This window comes from Phalacrocorax aristotelis, chromosome 16, assembly GCF_949628215.1.
Source record: "Phalacrocorax aristotelis chromosome 16, bGulAri2.1, whole genome shotgun sequence".
NCBI classification, from domain to species: Eukaryota; Metazoa; Chordata; class Aves; order Suliformes; family Phalacrocoracidae; genus Phalacrocorax; species Phalacrocorax aristotelis.
The window spans coordinates 13,316,922-13,336,265 of NC_134291.1; the positions used below are offsets into that span (position 1 = coordinate 13,316,922).

Genomic DNA, 19,344 nt, shown 5'->3' on the forward strand with positions numbered 1-19,344 from the left:
CTGGAAGAGCTGTCTTTACTGGGAAGAGCTCGGTGTCCCGGCCAGCTGGCGCAGAGCTGGGGAGCTCAGCAGGCTGCAGGGAAGAAGGGCAGCCCTTCCCCTGGCCGGGGTCACTTTCCCCTCTTGGATGTTGTAGGGCGGGAAGAGTGTGGCTACGCAGGTGGTAAACCTGGACAATGCTGTTGTAGCTGCGTGTTCCCAGCAGCTTTATCTGAGGATCTTCCCTTCCTCAGGAAATAAGAGCCTCTAAGAAGCAGCGGGGATCGTGCTGGCATGCCTCCCTGCTGCCGTTGCTCAGGGCCGTTACCCGCTACGCCTGAACTCGCCTCCCTCCCCGAAGGGTTCTGGGGTCTGGTTTAAGCCGGGGTGAATTAGCTGGTGGGGTGGCCACGGCGCAGGTGTCCTGCGGGTCCAGGCAGACACACGGGTTGTGTTAACGCCCCTCTCTGAGCTTTGCATACTTGGTCAGAATTTGCAGATTCAGCCTAAAGAAATGTTTCGGGGCTGAAACTCTGCTGGGACGTGCAGTGAGTTGTGACAGATCCCCAGTCACCTCTGAAGTCCAGGGGCAGTCCGGGGGGTGGCTCCGAGCCTGGCTGTGATGCAGAAGCTGCTCTGATCCCCCAGCAGCCCGCGGGTGAGCACCCGGCTGCAGCGCAGGCCCCCTCCCCGCTCCCCCTCACCTGCGTGGGTGAAAGCAAAGCCGCCTGCGTGGGGAGGCCGCAGAGCCGTTGCAAACCGAGGCCATCCCGCCAGCGTTCAGCTGCCTGGGAGTGTGCGCGTGTCTGATAGCACCCCTGTGCGGGTGAGGAGATAAGGTTTGGGCTCGAAGCTTGGGAGCTGTTTCTCCTGAAACTGAACTGTGTGAAGACGAGGTGAAGGTAGGCGGTGCACGGGCACCGCAATCTCCTCCAGGCAGGAGGCTCCACCTGAGCTGGGACTGATCGCGTTGGAGCACTGGTGTGCACAGGTGTTGCAAAGAACTTAGTAGGAAAAGGAGTGGTGGGTGCGCACGGGGGCCGGAACTGTAGTTTAAAATGGAAAGATGTGAGGGCGGGTTGTGGCCCTCGCTGGCCGCTGGCATGCGGGGTTGTGGCCCTCACTGGCTGCTGGCGTGTGTCACAGCCCTTGTCGCTGCAGAGGGAGGTGACGTGAGGCTGCAGCAGCGATGGGTGTCCCTCTCTGCTGGTTCCCAGGCTGGCAGATGCCAGGAGCGCTGTACTGAGGTCTCCCTGCCCGGGAGGACTTGCCATGCTGTGCTCGGGGACGCAGCCCTGGCAGAGTTGAGGGTGCGGGGAAGTTCCCTCCAAGGGCAAAAAAGGCGTGAAATCAAATTGTGCATCGTACGCATACCTGTGCAAATGCAGTCACGGAAACGCAGGTTGCTCTGAGCCTTGTCAGCCTCTTGCACGTGTCTCCCTGTCTCGGCAGCGTCTCGTCCTCTCCGGGGCCTCCTGCTGTGCTTCGCGGCTCTCCCTGTCCCTGGCGGGAGCAGCTCTGACCATCGTCTCCCCGGTGTGTGGCAGAGCTGGGGGGGGCCAAGGGGGCACCCACTGGGTGTCTCTTTAAGAGCATGGCTGGCTCGGAGCCCTGACCCGCCTCTGGGCTCGGCGTCACCATCTCTTCCTTCTCTGCACAGCTGAGTTTCTGTTTCCCCGGCTTCCCTCCCCGGGTTCTTTCCTCCATCGCCATGATCCCCGGCGCAGGCAGGATGGCATCGCCCGTCTCGCAGAAGCTGGAGGAGAAGCTCGTGTGCTCCATCTGCCTGGAGCTGTTCAGGGTGCCCGTGACCTTGCCCTGCGGGCACAACTTCTGCAAGCACTGCATCAGCAACTACTGGCACAAGCAAGAGCAGGTGCCCGCCGGGGCCAAGAAGAGCTACACGTGCCCCGTGTGCTGCAGGGTCTTCGAGCAGCAGCCGGAGCTGAAGAAGAACGTCAACCTGTGCAGCGTGGTGGAGCTGGCGCGGGATGGCGAGGCGCAAGTCTCGGCCGCGGAGAGGTGCGAGGCGGCCCACGGCGAGCTGTGCCCGCAGCACGGGCGCCCGCTGGAGCTGTACTGCGAGGACGAGCGGCAGTGCATCTGCTGCGTCTGCACCGTCCGGCAGTGCCAGCAGCACCGGCGGGTGCTCTTGGAGGAGGAACGCTCTAAAAAGGAGGTGGGGGCAATGGGTGGCAGGACCGGGGTGGCAGCGGGGGGGATCGAGGGGAGCCGCAGCAGCTTGGGCACGGCACGGCATCCACCTCCGCTGTCCCCTGCCCTGCTGGGGGATGTGATGTCTCTCTGTGTGCTGAGCTGTGCCCAGCCTCAGCTGAAGAGGCGGCTTGCATGAGTCCTGGCCAGGGGGATGCCACCAGCACCTGTCTGCTCCCCAAGAAACTGGGGCCTGCCAGGAGCAGCAGAAGGCTGGGTAAATCCAGTGGCAGGAGACAGACAGTGCCATGCGTGTTTGTGACCCCCTAATCTAGAGGAAACAGCTAAAAATGGGTGAAAGGCAGCACAGGGTTTCACTGGGGTTGAGTGAGATGATCCAACCCCTACCATTCTGTGATTCTCAGTGACCCTGGTTGCAGCCTCTCCCCTTCCCAAGCCTTCTCCTTCCCTGCCAGCCTTGCCCTGCAGCCCTGAGAGGGCTCCCGGGGGCCGGGTGGGCAGCAGCATGCTGCACCGCAGAGCCTTGGTGCCTCTCGTCACAGGCCCTTTTGAAGGAGTCCCTGGAAAAAGCCCAGGAGGAGTCGGAGAGGATCGAGCGGGCGATGCAGGAGCTGGAGGACCAAATGAACAGCATCAAGGTAGCACCGTGGCCACCCCCGTGCCAGGCGTTTGGGAGGGAGCGTGCTGGCTCTCATGATTCTTCCCTGCTCAGGACTCCTCCGAGGGGCTCAAATCGGTGATTCAGAGCAAATTCACCCTCCTGAGCAAAGCCCTGGAGGACTGCCAGTGGCAGGCAGTGGCCAGGATCGAGCAAGAGCAGGCGGCAGCACTGGGGCATGTGGAAGAGGACTGGAATCTCCTGAAGGACCGCCTGGACGTCCTCGGCCAGCACATCAAGAGGGCTCAGCACCTGCTGGCCTGCCCTGACCACAGGACCTTCCTCCAGGTACCGTCCCACCGCCGCGTCCCTCCCCGCGCCTGGGCGCTGCCGGCCCCGTGCCCTTTTGGTGAGGGGATGTGGCTGACCCCTTCCCCACAGGGGACGCATCCTCAGCCTGGCTCAGGGGTGTGATGGGGCTGTGGGGAAGAGCTGCTTTCTGGGGAGAGGGTCCCTGAAAAGTTGGTGGGGGGGCGATGCTGGATCGGAGCGGATGGTGCTGCTGGCAGGGCTGTGGGCAGCATCTCCCACCCCCAAACCAGGGTTCTCCCACCCCGGCAAGGCTCCTCCACCACCAGCAGAACTGAAAGTCCTGTGCTGCACCCCCCCGCTCCCCGCAGCCTCACGCCCCCCTGACCCTGTGCGCCAGCCGCAGCTATCGGCAGACGTTTTGGGGTTGCCCCCATCACCCACTGGGGAGAGGCAGCGTGTGCAGACGGGATTCGGAGCCGCCGGTCCTCCCCAGGCTGGTGCATGGGTGTCTGTGCTTGTATCCACAGGAGTTCCCCCTCCTCCCGTCTCCGGAGAGCCCAGAAGTGCTGCCCCACATGGAGTTTGACATGGCCAGTGTGGTTAAGCCCATCACTGAGATCCTCACCAATATCTCCAGACTCCTGCTGGGGGACCTGCCCGACTCTGTGGCCCCCAAAGCCCCCAGCCCCATTGGCCAAGGTAACCGTCCCGTTCACAGAGCCACCCCGAAGGGCTCCAAGTCATCCTGAACCACAGCCTGGCCCGTGTCACCCTGCTGGGGACACGGCTGCCGGGGACACAGCTGCCGGGCACAGGGGGTTCGGATGGGGAGACACATCTGCTGCTCAGCAGATGGGCATCAGCGGGGTGGGATGAGCTGGGTGCCTTCCCTGTGGCCCCTCCTTGCTGGCAATGCCAAGCCGCAGGTGGCGTGTGCTTGCTCCCAGCCTTGGATACGATGGGCTTCCTTCTCCTCCTCCTCCTCCTCCTCCATCAAAGCCAGGAAGGAACAAGTTTTTGGGTCGCATCACTCAAAGTGCCTGTCTCCATCCTCCACAGGCCCGGTGCATCCCCAGAGGCCAGGAGTGAGGGTGGTGGCCCCTCTCCCCGAGTGCCAGCTCCGAGCTGAGCTTCTGAAGGGTGAGGAGCATGTGGGGGGTCTGGAGGGATGGCACCCCGCTGGGGTCCCCAGCAGGCCGAGCTCTTCCCTGGGAGGAGGGTGGCACGGCTGTGGTGATGGGGGCTCCTTCCCTGGCTCTCCCAATGCAGAGGAGGGTGTTGTAGGACTCGGGGACACTGTGTGGCCGGGAAAGGGGGATTTGCGGCACCAGGGAACGCTGTCCCATGGAACTGGGGCTGCCAGTGCCCGGCATTGGGTCGGTTGCAGCTCCAGATCTTGCCCTATCTCCATCCTCTCCTTTTCACCGGCCTCGGGCATCTCGCCTGGGCAGGAGCGACGTGCCTGTTCCCGACGACCCATATTTAGACACGGCACTTTCCCACAGGCAGGCTGGAACGCGAGCACCCGCAGGGACGTGCCGTGGGCTGCCCCAGCTGCACAGCACCAGTCCAGAGCCCTGCCTGCAGCCGTTGCTCTCTATGCAGGGGTATGGCCCCAGCACTCCCAGCCACAGTCCTTCGTGTCCCCTTCCCTCCCTGGGCCCATCCTGCACCAAGTCTGTAGGGGTTTCCTCAATGCTCTTTTTTCCATCTCCTCCCTGTTGGGAAAAGGGCTGGGTAATGTTTAGGGCACGTTGGTCATGTCATTCTTGCTGGGGAGGCAATTGATGACGATGGGACCGATAAGGATTCCTTCCGTCAGGCCCCACAAAATGTTCTCAGGGTTATTAAAAGGAAAAAAAAAATGTTATTTATGGGCAGCAGGCATGAGCCCAGCGTAGCTGGCCGGGCCGGGTTGTTGCAGGAGAAAGGTGAGGTGCTGGAGGCCAGTGAGTGCCCACGGCAGGAGGAGTTATTGCAGCCCATGTGGAGGAGAGTAACTCCCCCCAGTACCATGCTTGGTTTTCTCCCCCTCTCCCCACCCATGCACTTATTTTTTGCTCTTAAAACCAAGCACATCTCTTCCAAAATGACCACGAAGCCACCGCTGCTGGCTGGCTGTGAGCTGGGCTGTGCAAGGACTGCGTGAAGCATCACGTCTCCATGCCTCGCCAGCTATTTCTGGGCTGTTTCCATTCTAGCAGGCGGGCGGGCAGGTATCGGCATCTCACCCCAACCCTCTTCCCCTGCAAACACGCTACAACTTGTTCCCTTCTATTTTGGGAGCCAACCCTACGCAGTTTAAACAGCATCACCGCTGGGGGGGCTCACACCGAGGGTATAAAAGTCTGATGAAGCATTTCAGCCCCATCTATGCTGTTGCTCTTCCCAGACCACCGCAACCTGACCTTCGATCCCGAGACGGCCAACAAGTACCTGGAGCTGTCAAACAGTAACCAGAAAGCCAAGCACGGCCCCAGAGCCCTCTGCGGGCGGCAGGAGCAAGGGCCACGCTTCGAGCTCTGGCAGGTGCTGTGCACGCAGGGCTACGACCACGGCCACCACTACTGGGAGGTGAAGATCTCCAGCCACTCCGTCATCCTGGGGGTGACCTACCGCGGCCTCCCCCGGCAGCGGCAGCAGGGCCACAAGTTCAACATCGGGCTGGACGGGGGCTCGTGGGGGCTGCAGGTGCGGGAGGACTGTTACCTGGCCTGGCACAAGGGCCAGGCAGATAAAATCCAGGAGCAGCTCTATAAAAACCTGGGGGTCAGCCTGGATTATGGCAAGGGGGTCCTCTCCTTCTACGGCCTCGGGGAGCAGGTGCAGCTCATCCACTCCTTCCACAATGTCTTCACCGAGCCCCTCTACCCCGTCTTTTGGCTGTGCGAGGGGCGAGCAGTGACGCTGTGCCAGAGGGACTGAGCCGGAGCTGCCGCGCTGCTCCGTTAGCCGGGCTGTCGCGGTGCAAGTGGGACCCCGGAGCGGAGGCAGGAGTGGGGTGCCCTGTTTTGACAAGAGCCGATGAAGACAGACTTGCAAATTAACCCATCTGATGCATATGCGAATATCACACTGGCACACAAGGTGGGGCAGGGGAAAGGGTGCAGGGCCAGGGGCCGTGGGAGTGAAGCTCCCCGTCGCGGTGTGAGGGGGTACGTGCAGGTGCCTGTCCCTGCAGATAGGGCGAGGGATGGGGATAGGGAGGGTTAAAAAATTAGGTTTTTCCTCTTTCTCCTCTCTGTGCTAAATCTCCCAAGCCTGGAGAAGATTTGGGGTGGGGGGGGACCCTGGAGGGGGGTGCTGCAGCCATGGGGTGCTGTGGAGCAATGTGGAGGGAGCCCTGTGCTCCCCCAGCCCCACATGCAGGCAGGTCCTGCTCCCCCAGCCCCTGCGAGTCACCTCTTGCCACCCTCGGAGACGGCAGAGCAGCTTTTTCGGGTGCCGCACTGCAGCTGCTCTTTCTACATAGCTGCTTTCCCCAATAAAGCTCTGTTTTCCTACTGGTTTGACCTCGGTGCTGCTGGGAGCCGCGGGACCAAGCGATGCTGGGAGAGGTGAGGATCCGTCCCTGCAGGGCCCCATCCTGCCCCTCCGCGTCCGTGCAGGGCCAGCAGCGGGGACCAGCCCCTCGCAGTGCGGCTGGCGGCAGAAGTGGAAGGTCTTTTATTTACAGTAGCGGTGCGATAAGGAAACTTGGTTTCCTTGGGCTCTGCCCCAAGGCTGATCTGGCACAGAAGAAAACCCGATGCTTTGATTGAAGCTTTTCCAAGGGCGAGGCGGCAGGTCCAGCAACGCCTGCCTCCCCTGCGAGTGTGCGGGTGAGGACTAACGGGACAAAACCGGGCAGCGGGTTCAGAGGCGCTGGGGACATGCAGGTGAACACGTAGGGAATGAATCACATCGGCTTGTTTGCTTTGGGGAAAAATGGCTTAAAAGCATCAATCCCCTTCTTCAAGGACAGATGCAATTTTTCTTGCTGTGCTTCCTCCTTCACTCTGCACCTCCCCACTCCTTCCAGGCCTGTCCTCGGGTTGCGTCTTGGGACAGTGTGGACCTGGGAACTTCGATCTAAGCGGAAAAAATTGTCTGTGTACCCTCCATAGGAGGTATCCAGAGATCCCACGTTTACCAGGCAGATCCCTAGACCAAAAGCACTTTGGTGTCTTCCCAGGCCCATCCCTGCCTGGTGCCCACCAGCTCCGGCCAGGCCCCGGAGGAAGAGGGGATGGGGATTGAGCCAGGACCTGGGCACGGTGTCCCTTTTTGGCTACAGAAATGGCTGATTTGGGGCCAGGAGCAGGAAAGCACCTGCACTGGAGTGCTGGGGGAGCTCAGGACCCTCTACGCGGCCCCAGAGTGGGGAGCAGCTCCTGGGGGCCATGGGGTGGCAGTGGTTCCTGGGGCAGCAGATCCTGGGGGCAGGGGGTGGGCGTGGGGGGCAGCAGATCGTGGGGGCAGGGGGTGGGCGCGGGGGGCAGCAGATCGTGGGGGCGGGGGGTGGGTGCGGGGGGCAGCAGACCCTGGGGAGGAGGTTGGACTGGGCTGGCAGCACTTTTCCTGGGCAGAGGCAGATTCGGGGGTGTGCAGCAGCTACCCCTGCGGGCAGCAGAGCCGGGGAGGGGCTGGATCCCGGCGGGGCTGATCCTTTAGAGGTAGCAGACCCCGGTGGGAGGTAGTGATTGTGAAAGAACCTCCCCCTTGGAAAGAAGGGGTGTTGTATATGTTTAGCTATTGTGAACCTAGATCCCGTTCTTTTTGATCCAGCGCTGTTTCATGTTTTAACGTCTAACCTAGGCTTAGGGACGGGGTGTTTTGGCCATCGGCTCACTCTTGTGTAAGTGTAGGGAGGTAGCCACCTTCGGTGTGCCTGGTTTCTGGAAAACCACCGAGCACCCAGGCTTGCGAAACCCTGCAAAAAATTAGCGATGTCTCTCCCGAGCGTGTGATTTTTAACTCGTTGGGCGACGGTTCGGACCGCGGCGGGGCGTCCCCAGCGGGGTGCCGCGCCCGGGGGGGGCCGATCTCCCAGGGCCCGGGGAGAGGGACCAGGCGCCGGGGGGGGCGGGGGGGGGGCGGGCGACTGGGGAGCGGGTCCCGGGAGTGCGTGGCGGGCCAGGCCCCCCGGGAGGCAGCAGATCCCCCCCGCCCCGCCGGGGGAGCGGAGCCCCGGGGCGCAGCCGCCCCGCTCCGGGCACGGGGGGGGGGGGGGCGGAGCGGGCGGGCGGGGCGCGGCGGCCGCCCGCCCCCCGCCGGGGCCGGGTCTGGGGCCGGGTCGGGCCGGGCCGCGCCGCTCGGGGCGCTGAGGGATGGAGGCCGCGCTCGGGAGCCCCCCGCCGCCCTCCATCGAGGCGTTGCGGCGGGCGCTGGCGGCCCCGGGGCTGCCCGACGGTCCCTTCGGCTGCCCCATCTGCCTCGACCTCCTGAAGGACCCGGTGACGGTGCCGTGCGGGCACAACTTCTGCCAGGGCTGCCTGGGGGCGCTCCGCCAGCGGCCGGGCCCCCCCGAGGGCAGCGGCGGGGCGGGCGGGGCCGTCCGCTGCCCGCTCTGCCAGGAGCCCGTCCCCGCAGCCTTGCGGCTCCGCAAGAACCGCGCCCTCTGCGAGGTGCTGCCGCTGCTGGCGGCCGCCGCCGCCGCGTCCCCGCCGTCCCCCGCGTCCCCCCCGTCCGCAGCCGCCGGGTCCCCCATGGCGCCGGGAGCCACCGAGGAGGAGGAGGCGGCGGGGGAGGAAGGAGCGGCGGTGCTGTGCGACGTGTGCCCGGCGGGGTCGCGGGTGGCGGCGGCGCGGTCGTGCCTGGTTTGCCTGGCTTCCTTCTGCGGAGCCCACCTGGAGCCGCACCGCCGCGCCCCCGCCTTCCGCGCCCACCGCCTGGTGGCCCCGCTGCGGCGGCTGGAGGAGGGGCTCTGCCCCCGCCACCTCCAGCCCCTCGACGGCTTCTGCCGCGCCGAGCAAACCTGCGTCTGCTCCCGCTGCTGCGCCCACGAGCATCGCGGCCACGACGTGGTGTCCCTCGAGCGGGAGCGGGAGCACAAGGAGGTGCGTGGGGTAGGGGTGGGGGGGGGCCCCGCGCGGGGGTTGTCCCGGTGGGACCCTGGTAGGGGGGCGTCCGTACGGGGTGCGGTGCGGGTGGGGCACCCCGGGTGGCGAGGGATGGGGCTGGGTGGGTGGGGGGGAGCGAGCGGTACCCATATCCCCACGCGGGACCTAGCCCCCGGCATGGGTGCGTCTGTACGGGGTGCAGTGCAGGTGGGGTACCCTGGGTGGGCTGAGGTGCACCACCTGTATCCCCACGCGGGCCCTAACCCTAGTGGGGGGGCAGCGCTGGTGGGGCACCCCGGGTGGGGAGGGATGAGGCAGGCTGGGTGGGGAGGGAGGGTGCTGCACCCATATCCCTGCGCGGGATCTAACCTTGGCATGCGAGCGTTGGTATGGGGTGCGGTGCTGGTGGACCGCCCTGTGCGGGGTGCGGTGCAGCACCCATATCCCCACGCGGGCTCTAACCCTGGGAGGGGGGCGTCCATACGGAGTGCAGTGCTGGTGGGGCACCCTGGGTGGGGTGAGGTGCAGCACCCCTGGAAGGGGTTCACGTGGCGCCCACATCCCCACAGGGGACCTAATCCCTGTGGGGTGGGGGGGTGCAGGTGAGGCACTGGTGAGGCACCCCGTGTGGGGTGGGTGCTGCAGCCCTGTGCCCATGGGGAACCCCACCCCAGCGTGGGGGGTGTATGGACAGGGTGCTGTGCCATGGGGTCACCCTGTGGGGTGGGGGAATGACAGGCAGCCCCAGGACCCGCTGCCAGCCAGCCCGTGGGGTTTGGTCCCGCTGTGGAGCCCAACTCGCAGTCCCCGTGGGTGGAGGGCTGGGGGCGAGGGTGCCTGGGATGCCCCGGGGTGGCCGCCCCCGCCGTCACGGGGCACCCGTCCTCTCCATCTCGTTCCCACAGCTTTGTCGAGGCGGTTTTTCTCAGCCGCTGGCAGCCTGCCCGGCCGCCGCTCCCGCTCCACCAGCCCTTTGTGTCCTGGCTTTTTGGCAGCGGGGTTTTTTTCCGTCACTCCCATTCCCAGATGCGGCTGAGTCACATCCCAGATTCGCACCCACGAGCCTCCCGGGGAGTCGGGGCTCCAAGCCCAGCACCGTGCTGCCCTCCTGGGCACTGCTGCCTCGAGTGCGTGGGGCCTCTGCGGGGCTGCAGGCAGATGGGAGCCTGCGAGGCTTGCGGCGCAGTGGCATCTCCATATGGGGCATTTGGGGACCTTGTGGGGGGGGGTTTGCTTTTTCCGGGAGAGAGCCCAGGGGCTGCAGAAGCACTGGCGGGGAGCACAGAGGCAGCCCTGAGCCAGCTCCCGCTCCCTCGCAGGCTCTTGGGGCTGCAGGAAAACCCTTTCACCGGCGTCATTAGTCATCAAGTGCCTTAAAATAGAAAGCGTGTGTGATCCCAGCCCTGAGGAGCTCTGGAGCCACAGCGGGCGCTGCTTAACGTCACCCGCACGGCCTCTGTGGCTGCTGTCTGCCACCAGCCTCATGCTGCGGGGTGAGAAGGATGGATGGGGAAAGCGCCTGTTGCCCCTTGCCGGACACGAGCGCTGCAGGGGGCTGAGCATCGGCGGGGGGAGCTGCCCCAGTCGGGGAGTGCAATGTCCTCCTGGCTCCCGAGGGACCCGGCCTCGTGATGGGTGATGGCTGGTGTGTCACGAAGGGCTGCGTTTGGACGATGCTGCCTCTGCAGCCGCGCAGCACCCCGTGCTCCTGAGCTGGTTTGCTCTGCTCCTAACGAGAAATGTCCAGGGGACAGCGCTGCGTTTCTGAGTGCTCCAGGTCTGCCTTTTGGTTCCTACGCCCATCCCAAGCAGATTTTTCTGAGCCTTGGGATCCACACTAAGAGCACACGGCTTAGCTGCACTTCCTGCAGTCGCTGCCCCGTGGTTTTGCTTTCAGTTTCCTATTTTGTTTGGTTTCCGCTGGGACCAGGGTGGGGAGCATGGAGCTGCGTGTGACCCTTTGCAGCCTGGCTGCTCCTTTAGTTTCCCAGCTGAGTGAGAAGGGATGTTCGCAGGTTGGATGTTTGCAGGGGAGCAAAACAACTCGCGATTCCCCTTGACCCTTCACCCGACACCTCGTAGCAAGGTCACAGTCAGAGAGGGGGCTGCGGGTTGAACTTTAGGGAGAGGCTGAGTCCCCCACACCTCCCTTCCGCCGGGATCGGGGGGCAGAGCTCAGTGTTTGTCCTCTGTGTCCGCAGGCCCAACAAGCCAAATTCCTCAGCGATGCGGAGAACGAGCTGGAGGAGCTGGCGGTCACCATCGCGCAGGCCAAGAAGATGGTGGCGCTCATTAAGGTGACTGCGATGGCTTCGCTCCGTAAGCGCAGCTCTGCTGGGCCAGGGAGCGGAGGCGAAGGGGCCGTGAGCTTTTGGGGTGTGCAGGGTGTAGAGGTGGTGCTCGCAGGGGAGCAAGCGCTCTCTAAAACAACGCGACCCTGGCAAGGGTCCCCGAGGATTCTTGCTTCTCATCTCTGCTAACCCTCGTGGCATCTCTGGTTGCTTTCGTTTGCAACCTGGAAGGAGGAACGGGGCAAGGGCCGTGCCAGGGCATCCTCTGGCTCTTGCACCTCCTCCCCAAGGCTCACGGGGGGTCTGGTCCCCGTCAGCCCTTGTGCAAAGGTGTCGCTTCACCACCTGGGGACACGAGACACGGTGGAGCAGTGAGCGGCCATGCCCGGCCAGGTCCCTTGACACCTGGGTTGTAAAGGGCTCTGAGCTCCTGGGTGAAGGGGGTTACGGGGTGTCAGGTGGACCCCACAGAGCTGAGAACTGGGTGCTGGGCAGGGGACAGGGGTGCTTTCCCACACCCTCGCCTGCAGGAGGTGACCCCGACCCCTCTCTCCCTGCGCTCAGGGTGCCGCCTCGAAGGAGAGGGAGAGAGTCGAGAAGCTCTTTGCAGAAGCCTCTGAGGTCCTGGCGACCTTCCGGAAGGAGGTGGCCGGTTTCATCGAGGACGGGGAGCGCTCCAAGCTGGGGGAGGCCGAGGCCGATCTCCGCTGGAAGGAGGGGAGGCGAGCCAAGCTGGCCCAGTGCAAGCAAAACCTGGAGAACGTCCCCAGCACCGACACCATCTACTTCCTCCAGGTGCTTGGGTGGGATGGGGCGAGGAGAAGGAGCTGATAACGTTGGCTGTTGGGGTTTTGTCCCATTTCACGTGGAGGTGGGTGCCAGCGTTATCCCGAAAAGCGGCTTTGTTCGCCCGCCGTGCAAAACACCAAACTGCCCCCAGAGCGGGGGTATTTTATTGAATTCATTTTTGCGCAAAGGCGGGTGCTGGGTGGTAACTGCGCAAAGCTGCACCCCGCACTGAGAAACTACAAGGCATTTATACAGTTAAATGTGTCGGTCACAGCTAATATTTGCACCCCTCAGCTAATAATTGGGTAGTTTCTTTCTCGTTTCAACTTAAAGGTACAGCTCACTTTTAATTTACCACACATGCTCAGAGAGTGAGGGGCTTATTTGAGGGGGGATTCTGGCCTATCGGCGTGATTTTTGGTATTATAATGAGGATAGTTCACCTAAAGGGCACTTTGTTTTAGTTCTTATCAACATCCCAATTAGTCGTTCTCCTTGACTATACACTTTATCGCCCCATTCTCAGCGTTTTCTGAGGCGGGATGTTTGCTTTGATCAGTTTCTCAGCTCTCCTCAAGGATATAGTCATAAAACAAACGCTTCCCTCTCTCTCAGCTCTCTTCTCTGGCTGCCAAATTCTGTTTTGCCCGGCTCACGTGGTTCATTGTTATGGCTTCGTGGAAAATTCCAAAAATTCTATTTTCTTCGGGATATCACCAGGAGCCCTGGGACATGAGGGCTGCAGAGTCTCACTCCCGTTGGCACAGTCCTCTCCCCTCGCTGCTCCCGGGGGAACCAGGCGGCCGAGACTTTCTCCTCTGTCACCCCCACCTGCATCCTGGCCGTGGCTCAGCGGAAGCTGATGTGCTGCCCGGGCTGGGTACCTACGGGTGGGGGGCAGAGAGCGAGAGGTTGGGGTGCCCCACTGCCCCCGTCCAGCATCCCCCCTTCCCCGGCAGCCCAGCAGGAGCAGAGCTTTTTGGGAGGAGATGCTGCTCCTTGCGAGGCGGGCATGGTCTGGGTCCAGGTCTGAAAGGGAGCGAAGAGAAGGTGCCAGGAACGCGTGGCCGGGAAAGCGCCCTCCTCCCTTATGCAAAGCTGTCCTTGGGCCAAGTCCTGTGAGCTGCCAGCTCCCAAATCCGCCGGGGTAGGGTGGGGTTGTGGAACAAGAGACAACTTCGGCTTGTTTGAAACCTCCTGGAACTCTGTCTTTTTGGCTCAGGAATTTCAGGCCTTAAAAGTAGCCATGGAAGAAAACCTCTCCCCGGCTCCGAGCTTCCAGAACGAGCTGAACTTCACCAAATGCACCCAAGCCGTGGGCGCCGTGAAGGATGTGCTGTCTGCTGCATGCAAAAGCCAGTGGCACCACTTGCAGGGGAAAGAAATCGATGGGCTGAGTTACCAGGAGATGGACAAAGGTCTGTGTTCACCCAGCCCCTCTGCCCAGAGGTCACCCTGTCACCCTCCATCCTCCCCGTGTAGGTGGGAGATGCCTGCGGGCTCCATGGCTCCTGCGAGCACTGGCCCCTTTCCCACCAGCCCTGGAAGCTGCCCGGCACGGTTGTGCTGCACGTTGCACAATCCCTGTCTGGGCTTACGCCTCGTCCTTGAGGTTTTATGAATTTTTCCACGGAGACCGGAGACTGGAGAGGCAACAAACAGCCTGGGAGTTAGGCAGGGCCCTGTGGGAGGGGGCAAGCGGCCAAAGTGGCCTCCCATCAAAGGGGACTTTTTCTTCCCAGGATAGATGATCCTCTTCACGGGGCAGGCTGTGGTCTCCCAAACCTGCCAGGGCTAGGAAGCCACCGCGGCAGCTTTCTCCCGTGCTCTCTTGTTTAGCCTAAGCTCTCTCCCCTCTCATTTTCTTGGATGCCTGTGGGAATTGCAGCCAGTTCTTCCCCCCCACACCCACCCATTTCCCTGGGGTGGCAAAGGTGGCATCTGTCCTTCCCCATGTCTGAGGGATGTGCAGGAGGAGCAGGGGGTGCCGGCTGGGGCTCGGGGGCCGCAGCAGCTGGGTACCACCAGGGTGTCGGGCAGGGGGGCGATGCTCCAGTAACGCCCTCGTTCGTGGCATCGGTTTCTTTGCTGATGGCAAACCCTTCTGTCCCTGTCTCTGCAGCGTTGGCCAAATCCCAGCTTCCAGACAAGTCAAACAATCCTGCCTGCCTGGAGAGCCGTGATTACTTCCTGAAATGTAAGCGAGGGACTTTTGCTTTGACAGTTGTTGCTAAGGTCCATCTTCCCTTTCCTCTCTCGTGGCCGGCCGGCTCCTTGCCGCATGCCCGGCCAGCGCAGGTTCCGAGCCGACGGCTGGCAGGAGCGCTGCCGCCACCGGAGGAAATATTGCTCAGCTAACACGAAGCCTCCTTGTGTTCCTGGCAACGATCATAATCTGTTTAGGTGATATTTTTTTTTCCCTTGTCTGTGGTTCTGCTGGACCAGCTGCCGGAGGGGGGCTGCAGGTGTACTGTGTAATTTCTGCTGCCTTCCAGCCCTTGACGAATTGGATCCTCCGGTAAATTAGATCAGAGTTTGTGCATCTGCCTTGTTTGCTGCCGAGCAGTGGTCCGAGGAGGGTCAGCTTCAGCGGCAGCAAACGGAGGGATGATTCAGAGGCTGAACAGAGGCGGCTGAGGCTGGAGGGTGCAGGGCTGGTCTTAGGCTTCAACACCCCGCGCATCCCCCCACAGCCGTACAGGGGATGTGGGGTCACCTACTGAGACGTCCGTAGAGGACAAGATCTGCCTCGGCAGCTCTGGTGCGCCCCACTGGGAGCCGGGCAGCAAAGCCTGGGCTCAGGTGGGACGTGCTGTGCCACCGCTATAGGGGTTGGACACACCATGGGCTCAGACCCGCAATGCCATCAGCAGCGACACGCGTCTAGGGCTGTTCCTGTCGGACATCCCCCCTGTTTGGGATGCAGCAGCGGTTCTCGCACGGCTCTGCACACTGCGGGAGCCGCAGGGCAGTGAGAGCCGGCCGCAAGGAGCAGTTGGTTGTAGCTGTGATGTGCCTGACTGTTTGTTCTCCTGTCGTCTTGGGGTCCCTCCCTGCTGTGTTTGGCTGTGGCTGCCTGAAACCCGCTTTTATAGCGGATGTTTCTACTACCACTCTACCTACATTCTCCAATGTCTGATAACATGGTTGAGCTCATCAAGCAGCCCCTCTGCTCTCTCCTCCGCCTGGTTACCTGTATTCATCCTGCTTACGGGAGTATCAACTCTTTCAGCCTCTTACCCTCATCGGCTGAATTTGGCCGTGGGATTTAAAAGCAAGGGGACAGAGTGATGGTGGAAGCCAGAAAGGATCACGCTAATCGCCGAAGGCTCTGATCCCCTGATCAGAGTGGGGAGGGCTGGGGGGATTTCCTCCTGTTTCCCTCCTCGTCCTCACGTCTCCTCCTTGCCCCACACAGTTGCTTTCATCATTGACCTGGACAGTGACACGGCCGACAAGTTCATCCAGCTGTTTGGCACCAAAGGGGCCAAGCGGGTGCTGTGCCCCATCCCCTACCCAGAGAGCCCGACCCGGTTCATCAACTGTGAGCAGGTGCTGGGTGTGAACCTCATGAACCGGGGCAACTACTACTGGGAGGTGGAGCTCATCGACGGCTGGGTCAGCGTCGGCATCATCGCCGAGGACTTCGACCCCCGCGAGGCCTACAACCGCGGCCGCCTGGGGCGGAACGACAGGTCCTGCTGCCTGCAGTGGAACGGGGAGAACTACGTGGCCTGGTTTGGTGGCTTTGAGTCCGTCATCCAGCAGCCGTTTTTCCACACAATTGGGGTCTTCCTGGAGTATTCGGAGAAGGCCCTGACCTTCTATGGAGTCAAGGACTCCAAGATGACCTGCCTGCAGCAGCTCAAGGCCTCCCATTTTACCAAGGGTCAGTTTGACCCCTTCCAGAACAAGATCAACCACCAATTCCCTTCTCTTTTCTCGTTCAAGCTGAAACCAGCCTTCTTCCTAGAGAGCGTCGATGCCCACCTGCAGATCGGGCCACTGAAGAAAGATTGCGTTTCGGTGCTAAAGCGTAGGTAACTGCCCAGAGAGCGGGAGCACAGGAAGACCCAGAAAAGTCTCTCCTGCGCTGTATTGCCGCCATCACGGCTTCTCTTCGGTAGCGTTGCATTTCTCTGTGGCAGTCCTCCCTCCTCACTCTGTGCTGTTTGTGACCCGGGGTGGATGAAGCCGTCTGGCGGGCAGAGCCGCGGGCTGGGAGCCAGCAGGGGGTTGGATCCAAGCGCCGGCTCTGCCGCTGGGCTGCTGAGCGAGCTTGGGTGAGTCTCTGTGCTGCTCCCTGCCCCACAGTTTCCCTTTCTGGACATCAGGGACCATGATACAGCCTTTCTTGGTAAAGCACATTGCCCAGGAGAAGTGCCCTGTAGATCCGAATCTGTGTCTTGGCCAGCTGCCGGGCTGCCCGGTCCCTCTCCTTAATATCTGCTCACACTGCCCCAGTGACTTGCATAGATGTTCTGCTTCGTGCCTTATCTCGGTCTCTGTGTCGCTGCTGCTGCTTCTTTTTTTAAGCGCTGGCTCGTCGACACCTTCCACATACTCCTTATGAAGTGCCTTTGAAGTAGCAAGGCCAGCATGGACCGGGCGTACCCCCAAAGCAGATGCGGTCGCTTCCCCGGTGCCCGCATCGCCGCCGTGCCTTGGGGTGGGTGAGCAGGGTGCTCCGGGTGGGTGGGACGCAGAGGAGCCCGGCTGGGTGCAGAGGCGATGCCGCGGTGACCTCTCCCTGCAGGGCTGATCACCCGTTAACGCTGCAAATGTGAAACGAGGACCTTTGCCCTCCCTCGCGCTGCAGCCAGCGGGTATTTTGAACACTGGTCTGGGGCCAGGCTTGTTTGGGAAAAGCCGTGGTCCCACGTGTGTTGGAGCCCCGTGGCTGTGGGGCTGTTCCCCACCACAGCCAAAAATCCCATCTGGGAAAGGGGAGAAACCTCCTGTCAAGGAGCAGCAGCACAGGCTGAGAGACAAAAATGCCAGTTCACGTGTCCTAAGGGAGCTTTTCCAGAAGAAAAATACAGACATACCGCCTGTAAGGGCGACACAGGGCAGCCTTGTCTCAGCACAGTGTGCCTTTCCACGAGTTTATTTTTTCTGGGATTAGTTTGCTACCTACCTCCCGAAGCATGCTTTACAGAATCATAATGCTGTGTAGTATATACCTAGAGAGAAAATATACTGGGTCAGGTTCTTCACTGGTGTGAGTGAATTAGTGGTGACGCATCAACAGGGATGGAAAATGGCCCATTTACCTAAATATATGAAATATATATTCCCCAAAAGGTAAGGTGGAGATCATAGTGGTATATTCAAGGGGAGCCAAGGGAAAAAAGTGAATGTGAATAAAAAGGGCTGCCACAAAGCCGGGAGGTTTACAGTTAAAGCCACATTTAAATAAACACTCGGGCTTAAAGAGCTCCTCTACTGTAACTCGTTTGCCAGCGCTGCCAAGTCCTGCTGGTGCCCGAAGAGGGGCTGGTCCCCAGCAAACAGCCGCTGCTTCGGGCTCTTGTTGGAGGGGCTGAAGGGTCCGAATGCAGCCACCCCCTCCCCAGGGCAGGGCAGGTGAGTGGGTTTGGGGCGAGGGACGGCTGGGATGTGTCTGCAAATCCCTCCTGTTCCTCCTCCACATGCGGTGACTCCTAAAATGCTGCAGGCGGTGGTAAAAAGGGATGTAGGGCTTCCAGAGCGAAATCTTCAGATGAAGACTTGGCCTTTTCTGCCCAGTGGGAATGCTGCCGGGCTTCTGTCCAGATGGGAATTCGCTCCCCATGTCCTGATCTCCTACCTCAAACCCGCTTTGTTTGGCTCACGCCAGTCGCTCTCCTGCAAAACTCAGCCTTTGCACGAGATGTCAGCGGTGACATAGCGCAGGCATCGCTGCTGTTTTGCTAACACGGGAGAGGAGTCGGTACCAGAAATGCCTTACCAGATAAGAAAGGTAGAGATGTGCAACAGCCCATGCGTGGTCACGTCCCGAGAGGAGGAGGAAGGTAACCTTGATCTCAGCTGCGTGCCTGCAGGAAGAGATCTCGCATGTGGGCTCCCGTCTCGGCTCTGGCTGGGCTCTAAATCTCATGTATTCAGGCAAAACTCCCAATGTTCGCAGCGAGGAGTTTTGCCAGAGTAAATAGAGCAGATCTGGGCCTTTGCCCCATCTCGTTTTGCCGTAGGCGGAGTGATTGCTCCATGGGGAAATCCGTGCTTGAGCCACGCACCCCTCCCTTCTCCGCCCAATGCACAAATGCAAGTGTCTGAACTCCAGGGTTTGGGATGGTTTGGCGGGATCCTACATCTTTCCCTCTCCATCCTGTAACCACATGGGAGCAGCTCAGGAGGACGCGTCTGGTGTTGGGGCTTTGCTTCTGGTTGTGCCGCTGCTTTTGCTTAATTCACCTCTGCCCCAAGAGCTGGGATGCTGATAGGCAGCTGTACGGAGGGTTTTGAGGGATGCGATGCAGTTGGGAAGTGCTACCCAACTCTCTCCTTCCTGCTGCTGGCTTCTATCCTGGCTGGAAGCTCTAGAAATCCTCATGGTTTAGGGCATAAAGCACATTCTGACCCATTTAAGACGGGAGGAATGCCCCCAGGGTGCTCTGCGTTGCCAATAATTTGGTGTGTAAACTGGAATGATTAGGAAATGTGCACTCTGCCAGCTCTGGATCGCTGATTTTTTTTTTGCTGCAAAAGAGCTAAATGCAGCATGTGGTGAGTTTAGATGGATAGATAGCACTTGGCAATTTAAACAGCCTTTTTGTGTTCCCTTATTTCTACTGTCACAGAGTGTTCCTTTTTCTAATTAGGATTTTTAAAATATAGTTACTGTAGAGTATTTTACAGTGTGTGAAAAAACTGTAACAGAATAATATAATGATGTTAGAGACTATGATTTGTGATTAAATATTATACAGACATTGCTCTGGGTTGTCTTTCCTTTAAATACCAAAATGCTATAGTCCTATTATCTCGCGTTTATTTTTCTGTGTCCTGTACATCTGGTGTAAAATAACACAGATTTTATTTTCCAAGTGTGTCCCAGGGCATTGTGCCAAATACACATTTTTATTGCTCAACCGCAAAAGGAGCGGAAGAACCTTAAAATCCAGTAACAATATTGTCAGTCCTGGGCAACTCGAAA

The 19,344-nt window shown here is 60.8% G+C and overlaps 2 protein-coding genes across 2 annotated transcripts; both read left to right on the forward strand.

Moving 5' to 3' along the window:
• The first annotated feature begins 1,547 nt into the window (after positions 1-1,547).
• On the forward strand, positions 1,548-6,567 carry TRIM65 (tripartite motif containing 65). The gene is made up of 6 exons (XM_075111197.1): positions 1,548-2,158; positions 2,697-2,792; positions 2,867-3,100; positions 3,592-3,763; positions 4,124-4,204; positions 5,457-6,567. Exons 1-6 carry the CDS (start codon positions 1,691-1,693, stop codon positions 5,987-5,989), a joined length of 1,584 nt encoding a protein of 527 aa, XP_074967298.1. The 5' UTR covers positions 1,548-1,690; the 3' UTR covers positions 5,990-6,567.
• Positions 6,568-8,302: 1,735 nt separating this feature from the next.
• On the forward strand, positions 8,303-19,120 carry TRIM47 (tripartite motif containing 47). Its single transcript, XM_075111196.1, has 6 exons — positions 8,303-9,102; positions 11,307-11,402; positions 11,961-12,191; positions 13,408-13,603; positions 14,308-14,382; positions 15,604-19,120. The coding sequence occupies exons 1-6, from the start codon at positions 8,374-8,376 to the stop codon at positions 16,227-16,229; spliced, it is 1,953 nt and encodes a 650-aa protein (XP_074967297.1). The 5' UTR covers positions 8,303-8,373; the 3' UTR covers positions 16,230-19,120.
• Positions 19,121-19,344: the final 224 nt, after the last annotated feature.

Bases quoted from the DNA above. Each gene is read 5' to 3' on its own strand.
- TRIM65 (XM_075111197.1), top strand. From the start codon at position 1,691: ATGATCCCCGGCGCAGGCAGGATGGCATCGCCCGTCTCGCAGAAGCTG. The intron at 2,793-2,866 runs GTAGCACCGTGG...TTCCCTGCTCAG, and splicing joins ACCAAATGAACAGCATCAAG to GACTCCTCCGAGGGGCTCAA. The intron at 3,101-3,591 runs GTACCGTCCCAC...TTGTATCCACAG, and splicing joins ACCACAGGACCTTCCTCCAG to GAGTTCCCCCTCCTCCCGTC.
- TRIM47 (XM_075111196.1), top strand. From the start codon at position 8,374: ATGGAGGCCGCGCTCGGGAGCCCCCCGCCGCCCTCCATCGAGGCGTTG. The intron at 9,103-11,306 runs GTGCGTGGGGTA...CTGTGTCCGCAG, and splicing joins GGGAGCGGGAGCACAAGGAG to GCCCAACAAGCCAAATTCCT. The intron at 12,192-13,407 runs GTGCTTGGGTGG...TTTTTGGCTCAG, and splicing joins ACACCATCTACTTCCTCCAG to GAATTTCAGGCCTTAAAAGT.